This window comes from Platichthys flesus, chromosome 2 (genome assembly GCF_949316205.1).
Source record: "Platichthys flesus chromosome 2, fPlaFle2.1, whole genome shotgun sequence".
In the NCBI taxonomy this organism is placed as follows: domain Eukaryota; kingdom Metazoa; phylum Chordata; class Actinopteri; order Pleuronectiformes; family Pleuronectidae; genus Platichthys; species Platichthys flesus.
In genome coordinates, this window is record NC_084946.1 from 26,510,788 (window position 1) to 26,521,313 (window position 10,526).

A 10,526-nucleotide genomic window follows, 5' to 3' on the forward strand; every position below is an offset into this window, starting at 1 on the left:
CAGTTTTATCCTCAACGTGACGTCTGTGTCTGTTTTAAATTGTATTATTCAGAACATTATGTTGAACATGTCTGTGCGTGGTTCTAAAGTAATCGAGTTGCATGTCACAGAGACATTGAGTCACTGATGTAATTATGAGTTCCTGCTGTCGTCTGTCCGTCATCGAGACAATCCAGAAATGATCCAGAGTCCAGTTTGACTCCGATGACTAACGTGCTCGTCTTCCTCTTCCTCTGCAGTCGACTACGAGTGCATCTCTCTCCACGGAGACGCCGACTCCATCTCCTTACACCACCTGTCCCACGGAAACAGCCAGTCCGACTTCGACAGGTCCTCCACCATGCCGAGGAACTCTGACCTCGGTTTACAGTACAGGAAGTTCGCTCAGTCCAAACGCCCCGCCTCCACCGTCAGCCTGTTGGCCGACCCCGAGCTGATGGGCGGGTCTGTCCGCCAGCTGCCGTCCCACACGGCGACCATCAGGCGCAAGCCGTCGTCCAAGCCCACGTATCGCAGGGGGACAATCAGCGGGGGGGTGCCCATCCCCATCAGCACTCCGAAGGTCCCCATGAAAGCTATCGGAGGAAGCGGGGGTAGCGAGGACAATGTTTTCATAGCGCCCCCTCCTGTAGGACCAGGAGGCTTAGGTCACAACAAACTCTGCACGTCCACGCAGAGCCTCAGCGCCTTACCGCCCTCCTCCTCCTCCCCGTACTACCAGCTGGTCCCAGGCCACATGCCCATCCCAGTGCCTGGTCCCACTGTACCTTCCCTGCCAGCAGAGGGCAGCAACACCAGGCAACAGAGACAGTACCAGCAGCAACTGCATCCGCATCCGCACAACCAACAACTCCAGATTCAGCAGCAGCAGCAATATTATCAGCAGCAGCATCAGCTGCATCTTCAGCAGCAGCAGTTCCAGCATCAACAGGATCCATATCAGAAGCAGGAGCCGCTTCAGCAGCAGATCCAGCATCAGCAGGCTCTGCTTCAGCAACAGGATCAGAAGCAGGAGCAGCTTCAGAAGCTTCAGCAGCTTCAGCAGCAGGTCCAGCAGCAGCAGGCTCTGCTTCAGCAACAGGATCAATATCAGCAGCAGGAGCAGCTTCAGCAGCAGCAGTTCCATCTTCAGCAGTCTCTGCTTCAGCAACAGCAGCAGGATCAATATCAGCAGCAGGAGCAGAAACAGAAGCTGTTCCAGCAGCTGCACCAGCCCCAGCCCTCCTCCCCCCAGGCAGACCTCTCCTGGCCGGACCACAGCACTCACCCTCAGCCCCATTCTCCTCCGCCCTCCAGCCAGGACCAGAACCCGGAGCCGCTGACCCAGGACGGTGGAGGTGGAGGAGGGCGAGACATGCTGACCCTCATGAGAGGAGTAAAGCTCAAAAGGACCCTCACCAACGATCGCTCCGCCCCTTTTCTGCCGGCCCCAGCCAATCACAAATGAGGCTGAGCGACAGACTGTTTTGCTTCCCAGGGGGTTAACGTTACGTTTGATGGGTTCAACGCCCACAAGAGGCACCTGAGGGTGTTAGCACAGACTTTGCAAACACACTGATAATCGCTGGTACTTGTCGTGTATCGTGTTTTATTTTCTTCCCTTTTAGGACGTTTTAGATTTCTGTTTTAAAACATTTTGAGACGTTGATGTCTTTTCCTGTTGCTGTTGCAACCATCTTTCTGCTTTTTTCTGCTTTTTGTTTGCATTTTGATTGTGCATAAAGTTTTTTGTTTGACCCAGTCTCGCCGCAAGAGCTGATTGTTGTAGTTAGCGCTCACCTCCCGGTCAGGTGACTGTTCTGCGGCTTGTTAATTGGCCCAAAATTAAGCTGTTAGTGTCTCAGATCCTTTTCAGTCCTTTGTGCGTTTGATTCGCCGGTTGCCTCCTCCTCCTCGAAGTAGGAGGGTGGGGTTTAGTCATCAGTCCAGTAGCTCCACTGTGTCACGTGGTTGAACCGCGGCGTGTGGAGCTTTTAATTTGCTTTAATTTGTCGTAGATTGTTTCATTCGTCTCAAAGAGATGAACTCAGGACCAGACTCTCCCTGAATAAATCATCAACTATGTGTCTGTAGACTGAAAATACATCAGAACAAAGAAAGCTGAGGGAACAGCGGGGGGGGGGGCGGCGGGGGGGCGGACTTGAACTTGATTTCTTGACTTCCTCCCGTTTGAGTGGCAGCAGTTTCTGGCTCCTGGATGACAGACGGTGCCACTATATGTGGAAAAGGATTAAAAATGTTACTGAGGGCAAATGTCTGGTTTACTGTGTAAGTGATTAACTGGTTAACATGTGGAACGGTTGTAATCGTTTGAAGAAAGGAGACGCTCCGGTTTGTTTGCAGCTTTTAGAGGCAACACGAAAACAGTCGCTCTTAGAATAAAGAAAAAGTAGAGTTCAGATCTCTAATGTCTTAAGAGCAGACGTGTTTAAGGACCTGATCGAACACTCTGCTCCCACAGAACATTTTAGATCTCAGTTTAATAACTAAAGTCTGACCCACATACAATGTGTGAGGCTGATGATAAACAATAACAGGAAGTGCTCTGTTTTTGACAAGATCTATAGATCTGGTCTCTTCCTTCAAAGATAGATCTTAAATCACTTTCCTTCAAAAACAATCTGAATTAACAATAAGCTTATGAGATCTGCCAGGTTAAATAAACGTGTTCAAAGATGTGACCTCAGCTTCCGTCACTGAGGTTCTGTTAAACTTAGACTTTTAACTTTACATTAAAAACAGTATTTATCTGCAGAGTTTGGTTTGGCTCCAGTAGCTGGTTCTATTTGGATCCTGTTCCCAAACAAGTTGGTTTAATCTGATCTCCTCTCAGTTCACATGCACAGTTTATGTTCTGGCCTGTAGATCTGATCCGTTGCCTCTACAAGTTGCTTATGGAGCGTGGACCTGGCGTTGGGACCAGTTTGAGCAGGAGAACTAGGCCGTAGATCCCATGAAGCACCGGGGTCAGGACATCGGTCACTGGATCGACTCGGTGGTTAAATCACATTAGCAGGAGTTTGAGTAGAGTTGCTGAGTCATTGTTTTCTATTGGATTAATATGAACATATTTTTTTATTCCTTAAAATCATTTAGTGTGTAATATAAGATAAATTAATAAGAAATGCCTGACCGCCCCCAGAGAGCCAAAGGTGTCATCTTCAAATGTTCAAACTATTTGTCTGATCTTCAGTTAATAATCATAAAATCACCTTAAAATTGTCTTAATATAACAATAAATACAATATCAAAACGGTGGCCAAGTTATTTTTGTCGGTTATTCGATTCAACTCTACTTTTCATTTTCAAAAAACATGTTTCAAGTCTGTTTCTGTTTTTCTGATGTTTTTTTACGTCAATATGTTATTAAGTCGAAAGCTTATAAAACTATTCAAAAGATTTAAATATCTGAAGGTTTTAGCGAAAGTTGCAACACAAAGAAATACAATCAAATAATAAAATTGGCTTCATTTTTCTAAAGAAGAATATAGTAATTATTTATTAAAACTTATTTAGATATTTGCCTATTTGTTGCAGCTCTGTTACAGATTTAAAAACCATGACACATGATCTGTTTCTGATTTTCTGATATTTCTTTAACCAGAAAACCTAACATATTTTCCTCCTGAGTTAAATACCTTCGGGTTTAAAGTCCATAATGTTGGAAAATTTAATTTACAAGCAACATGAGTCAGTTATGGAAATGAAATGTCAGTGTTTGACCTCCGTGACCCCGTCTCCGGCCCTGCTGGGACGCTGCCTGCCAGAGACCAGCTGCATGCTGGGAAATGCAGTCCGGTCTCTGGTCCTGGTCGGACTTCAGAGGAAAGGTTTCTGTTTATTTTTGGATGTTTTTTTTGCAGCTTAATCCAATGTTTTATTTTGTTGTAAGTTTTATGAAAGTTGCCTTCTGATCAGAGTCAGAGCTTCTGATAATCATTTGACTGATTATTGATTGATTGATTGATTGATTGAACCGTCAGTTGTGTATATATCAATGCTTCATTCCTGGCAGAGCCCGAATTCTAAATATAAAATGTATGTGAACATATCCTGATTGTATTTTTATTGATTTAATGATCTGACGACTTAATCGTTCGTATTTTTGTAGAAAAGCTTTAAAGGAGGAAACTCTGTGAACTTCCTGAGGTTCGAGGATCTGAAGCCTGATTGGACGATTGACTGGAGAAACGACGACAACCAACAGAATGTAGAAATGTGTTGTTCTTCATCTTTTCACGTTCACTGTGGGATCAATAATAATAATTACAACTGATTCATCACTTCTGGTGGTTTTCTTCTCTGTGTCCACTGCTGGAACTGATCCTGTTTCCTGTTTGAATCTTTATTTTTAAGCAGAAAATTTAAATTGTAAGTTTCTTCTTGAATTTTGAAGATTTAAAACGGTCGAAAACTGCAGATGGAATTTTTGTGTGACTGTGATTTCTCAAGAATATCTTCAAATGTCAAACATTCACTTGGACTTAAGGATCAACTGGTTAAATTTGGGAGGTCAAAGGTCACAGTGGCCTCTTGAACATCATGTTTCAGGAATCTTTTCAAATATTGACGAGTGGACTCAAAGACCAACTGATTAGATTGCAGTTGGACAAAGGTCAAAGGTCACGGTGACTTCAAACGAGTCTGGAATACTCCAGAGGTCATGGTGACTTAATACGAGTCTGGAAAACTCCAGTTTCTTCATCTTTTCATTTTAGACGGTGACCTTGTGGTGGAAGTACAATTACTCAGGTGCTGAACATGCAACAGGTACAGGTTTGACATACATGTACTTTCTCACGCTGCTTTACATAAGTGCTGCATCAGTAATCCAACATTCAAGTATTTCTTCAAGATGCTGCTAATTTTACTCAAGTAAAATCTCGGAGAACTTCTGGACCGACTCGTCTCACTGTCACGTTGTTTTCTTATTATTAAAGATCAGTTCATGTCGATTCGAGAAGATCATTTTCTATATTTTTGTCTCATCTTGTAAATGCTGTCATGTGTCCCTGCAGAATGTCCCATCAGATTCAGAGCTGAGTCACAGTCTGTGGGTGGACGTCCCCAGCGATTACCCATCATCCTCAGGGTGCAATTTAGGTCAGGGTGGGGCGTACACACACACACACACACTCAGAGCTGTAATTTGTCCCCTCTGTTATCATGTGTTGTCACTTCATGATCATTTCAGTGAGTTACTTCCCATCTGAGACTCTCATGCTGCTGCAGCCGGGAGACGATGACTCACACACTCACGACCTCGCTGACACTCACAGGCGGGTTTTGGGATTTTTAAACCGATCAAAAACTTGATTTGACGTTTTTAATGTCACTTAGTGAAATTTTATTTGAGCCTGATTATATTCCTTTACTTTGAAGGAGCTGAAGATATTCAGAGACTTCGCTGTAAACCAACAAAGGTGTGTGCTTTTAATTTTATGTAAAACACATATAATCATTTGATGATGTCATACTTTTTACTTCACTCACACAAATTAATGAGCAGACTTGAGCTGATTCGAATTTATAAAACCCTTTTTTAATTTCTGACGTTTCCATTTGTTTGCACTTTGATTCTTTCTCTTTAATAAGCTTCAGCTCTGCAGTTACGTCACAGACCCCCCCCCCCCCTCCACCGCACTTCTTGATAACATTTTACTTTCACTTTCACTCAGCAGATCACGATCATATTCAAGCAGCTATTTTACAACCAGGTCTCTTCTCTGTGTGAGCTCGTTGCTGCCAAAGGACTTTTGACCAGTTATCAAATCCAAGGCTTGAATTACTTTTTACAATCGTGTCCTGATGCACGTGAGAAACCAGGAAGCATCTGTTCCTCCCTGAAGAGACGCAGGCTGGAAACCAGACGATCACATTCACCTTCCAAACCAAACTGAACCAAACCAGACCAAACGTCCTGAGTGAGTCCAGCTACAGGAGAGAAGAGTGAAGCTACAACCTGCCGACGCTCCACACACTGACCGTGAGTTTAACAAACACCTTGACTCAGAGAGGAAGTGAACCTCAGTGAAGTTTGTTGTGTTCTTTTATCCCAAATATGAGAAGAGCCGGTCACGGTTTGGTTCAATCAAGCATATATTAAGAAGCAATGAAAAGGTATGAAAAGTTACAGCAAAGCAATGGGCACCCAAAGAACAGCCCCAGCCCTCTAGGAGCACCAGGCAGTAAAGAGTCGCACCGCACGGATGACGGTTATAGTATTTATTACAGTAGGTAAACAGGATTGATCGATAACAGGGGGGAGGGGGGGTACGCAGGCGTAATACCAGCCTCTTGACAATGGAATCCGGAAGTGATGAGGAGCCACTCCCAGTCTCGCATAAACAAGACATGACTCAGCTGACGCCTTGTGGGTCAGTGTTGTTGTTTATTGGAGTAAAGAATATTGTGTTCCTGCTCTCTCAGCTGTATGCTCTGTTTGTGTAAACATGCGCATCCTCCAAACAACACAACCGCTTTCTATCTGACCATCAGAACCTTGGGCAGCTGCTTGAACTCTGTGTGATGTTGACTACAGCTAAAGGAGTTATGCTTTCATACAGTAAAGGTTAGGTATAAGAACAAGTTAAAGTACAGTGTATCGTCTGCCACAGAGTCACAGTTCCCACAACAGACAGCCACTCTTATCAGACCTCTTATCAAGACAGGTGTGAGACTGACCAGCACTGTGACACACTCTAACTAACTTCAAGATTAACACCAAGCTGCCAAAGTTATTATAAGTTATTGTGTGAAGGCCATATATCTGGCCCAATCTGCTCCTGCGCCCACCCTCCTGCATCTCTTTAGAGTTATGTTTCATTGACATCTTCACAGACACACAAACACAAACAAACATTGATTTAAATCCCAACAAGTTCTTGGAGCTGTGACTGACTGACTGTCTCTTTTCAGCTTCACCTGGAGACTCAATGGCTTCCAGATTAGAAGAAGATCTCTGCTGTCCCGTCTGCCAAGATGTCTTCAGAGATCCTGTTCTTCTGTCATGTAGCCACAGCTTCTGTAGAGACTGTGTGAAGAGCTGGTGGAAAGACAAAGTAGTGAAAGAGTGTCCACTTTGTAAGAGAAGATCTTCAAAGTCAGAACCACCTTGTAACCTGGTGTTGAAGAACCTGTGTGAGAGCTTCTTACAGGAGAGAGATCAGAGCTCTTCACCTGCTCTCTGCAGTCTGCACTCAAAGAAACTCAGACTCTTCTGTCTGGACCATCAGCAGCCAGTGTGTCTCGTCTGCAGAGATTCAGAGAAACACACTGACCACACAATCAGACCCATCGATGAAGCTGCACAACAACACAAGAAGCAGCTTCAGGAAACTCTGGAGCCCTTGAAGAAGAAGTTAAAGTGTTTTAAACGTGTTAAAGTAAAGTGTGAACAAACAGCAGAACACATTAAGGTCCAGGCCGGACGCACAGGGACACAGATCAAGCAGCAGTTTCAAAAGCTTCATCAGTTTCTGGAGGAGGAAGAGGAGGCCAGGATGGCTGCCCTGAGAGAGGAAGAGGAGCAGAAAAGTCGGATGATGAAGGAGAAGATTGAGTCTCTGAGCAGAGACATGACGTCTCTTTCAGACACAATCAGAACCACAGAGGACGAGCTGAGAGCTGAAGACGTCTCGTTCCTGCTCAAATACAAGGCTGCAGTGGAACGAGTCCAGCAGCGCCCCCTGCTGGATGATCCACAGCTGGCCTCAGGAGCTTTGATAGACGAGGCCAAACATCTGGGCAACCTGAGCTTCAACATCTGGAACAATATGAAGGACCTGGTCTCCTACAGTCCTGTGGTTCTGGACCCAAACTCTGCTCATCCAGAACTCGTCCTGTCTGAAGATCTGGCCAGTTTAAGACGAGGAGAGAAACAGAAGCTTCCTGACAATCCAGAGAGGTTTGATAAACAAGTCTCAGTCCTGGGATCTGAGGGTTTTAACTCAGGGACTCACAGCTGGGACGTCCTGGTTGGAGGCAGTACAAACTGGAAACTGGGTGTGAGAACAGAGTCTGTCCAGAGGAAGGGTATCAATAAGTTGGACGTTTTGGGGAAATTCTTCATTAGATACAAACCATTGTCACTATCAGCATCATCTGTTCCCTCTGTGCAGAAGATCCAGAAGATCAGAGTGAAACTGGACTGGAACAGAGGAGAACTGTTGTTCTCTGATCCTGATACTAACACACATATTCGAACCTTCACACACACTTTCACTCAGAAGATGTTTCCATTCTTCAGCGATATAGATCACTTGAAGCTGTTACCTGTGAATGTCTCTGTGACGCTGGATCAGAGCCGTTAGAGATAAAGATTTTATTTATCATGTTTATTTCTTCAAGAGAAATCTGCTGAATCTAATGTTAAACTCGTTATTCTAAAGCTTTGTTTATTTCTCCTTTTACTTCTCATTCATTTTTTTGTCGTTTTTTCTACGTGTGTAAAAAGATTCATTATTTTCTGATCAGATTTTGTGTTGATCCATGAAGTCGAGCAAACTGATGATGATCCACATAAAAACACATTTATCAATAACAGCTGATCAGTGTTCACATTCAACAAACTTTATTAAAACTCACACATGAGACATGATTCATACTTAATCACATAAAGTCTGTTCACTTGTGAAATAATCAAACATATATGAAGATTTGTCTGTTTGATGTGATGAAGCCAAAATGATTCTGTTTGTAAAAGTGTTTATTCATCAGCAGCCTAGTGAATGACCTGATTTAAATAATGTGATAAAAAATAATAAAATCTATAAAACAGAAACAAGAGTTTTGACCTTTTTTTAAGTTGAAATGTAAATATAACACTAGGGCTATGTTGTATTACATCCTCTTGACACAGTTTGACATGGTGGAGGTCAGTGGATGAGGAGGAAGACATCCAAGTGTAAGTCATGCAAAAAAACAGACATTTCCTGTTGCCACCAGGGGGCGCTGTGAATTTAAGTCCTGATTTCGGGACTTTTGTCTTACTTGTCTAGTTTGGAGTAGATTAGAAAAAATATGTCAGAGATACACAACCTCGTGTTTTGACTTTGACGCAACAGTCACACCAAATGTGGAAAATGTGGAAAATCCAAGATGGCGGGTTTCCTGTTGTATTTGTCACAATGGACCTCCAGGCTTTTTTGTGGGTGTGCTCATGATACACATGTGTAATGCTAACTGAGGGGCTTTTCGTTAGATGGCACTGTTGAGCCAGTTTGCAATGCCCATTTCAAATAACTCCTGAATACAAATATCTTTTAGGGTTTTATATTTCCTGCAAACTTTGGTGAGGATTTGGTCTCTGCCCTGAAACCGAAACAAAAATCCTTCAAAATAAGATAGGGCCTAATAATAATGTCATGGAATTGAAACCGTCATTTTTATTTCCCATGAACACGTTTTTTATACCCAGTCTTTCATTTCCCAAGTCTTCCTGCCTTGATGGAAATAATAATAATAATCATATTAAAGAGCAACGGGTAATAAAATGTTTTTCCAGGATTAAGGTGGAAGTTGAACAAATTCAATATCAGAACGAAGGAAGCAGTGACTCATCTCTTTATCGCTCTCTCTCTTTCTCTTTGTTTCTTTTATCTCTCTCTCTTTCTCATTCTGTCTCTCCATTTCATCGCCTCAGTGACTCAGACTTTCTTTTCATTGAGCATCTTCTTTCTCTTCTTTCATCCTCTGTTCTTTCTTTGCATCACCTGCTGTTTGACACATGACGCTCAGGGGCAGCAGCTGGGAGCCGAGGGACAAACAAACACACAAACACACACACACACACACACACACACACACAGTAACACACACCTCCATCTGGTAAATCACATGACATTGTGTTATTTTTTTTTCTTTCTTTAAATAAAATTGGTTCATGTTCAGTGTAATCTGTCACAGTTTCATTCACACACAAACACAAACACACACACACACACACACACACACACACACAAACACAAACACACAGAGAGATGGTATCAAAGGATCTTAGTCACTGTTACAAACACACTGATCATGTCACAGTGAGTCAGACTGACCCTCTAGGTGAGTCTCTCTCTCTCTCTCTCTCTCTCTCTCTCTCTCTCTCTTTCTACCACTTTCTCTCAGAGACGGAGAGAGTGTGTGTGTGTGTGTTTGTATTTGTTTATCAGCTGCTCAACGACTCACAGTGACTCTGCACAAATCTGTTTGTGTGTTAGTGATTCAGGTCTGTTGCACCAGTGTTGCACCAGTGTTGCGCCAGTGTTGCACCAGCTGCAGTTCCACTCAACGCCCCCAGGGGGAAACAGCAGCTCACAGCTTCACCACTGGTCAGTGAACTTGAACTGCATGAAAACTCTTATGAACTCTTTCAGTTTATTTCTTGGTTCTCCATCGGACTCTGTATTTATAAAGAGCTCTTCTGGTCTTGACCAATTTACAGTTTTATTTTTTTTGCCCTTTACGGGTGAACTTTGACTTTATTAAAACAAACAGAAGAAACAAAAGATATTTTCTGAAATGAAAAAGTCAGTGTA

The 10,526-nt window shown here is 43.2% G+C and overlaps 2 protein-coding genes across 3 annotated transcripts in view; both read left to right on the forward strand.

Moving 5' to 3' along the window:
• The window catches only part of mtss1 (MTSS I-BAR domain containing 1), a 43,383-nt gene extending 39,100 nt beyond the window's left edge, over nucleotides 1-4,283 (forward strand). For both annotated transcript variants that reach the window (XM_062409080.1, XM_062409081.1), the window contains one exon: nucleotides 240-4,283. In XM_062409080.1, coding sequence (XP_062265064.1) covers nucleotides 240-1,447 — 1,208 coding nt within the window. In that variant the 3' untranslated portion in view covers nucleotides 1,448-4,283. The remainder of the gene's footprint in view (nucleotides 1-239) is intronic.
• Nucleotides 4,284-5,695: 1,412 nt separating this feature from the next.
• LOC133971765 (nuclear factor 7, ovary-like) lies at nucleotides 5,696-8,761 on the forward strand. Its single transcript, XM_062409088.1, has 2 exons — nucleotides 5,696-5,986; nucleotides 6,919-8,761. Exon 2 carries the CDS (start codon nucleotides 6,936-6,938, stop codon nucleotides 8,310-8,312), a length of 1,377 nt encoding a protein of 458 aa, XP_062265072.1. The 5' UTR covers nucleotides 5,696-5,986; nucleotides 6,919-6,935; the 3' UTR covers nucleotides 8,313-8,761.
• Nucleotides 8,762-10,526: the final 1,765 nt, after the last annotated feature.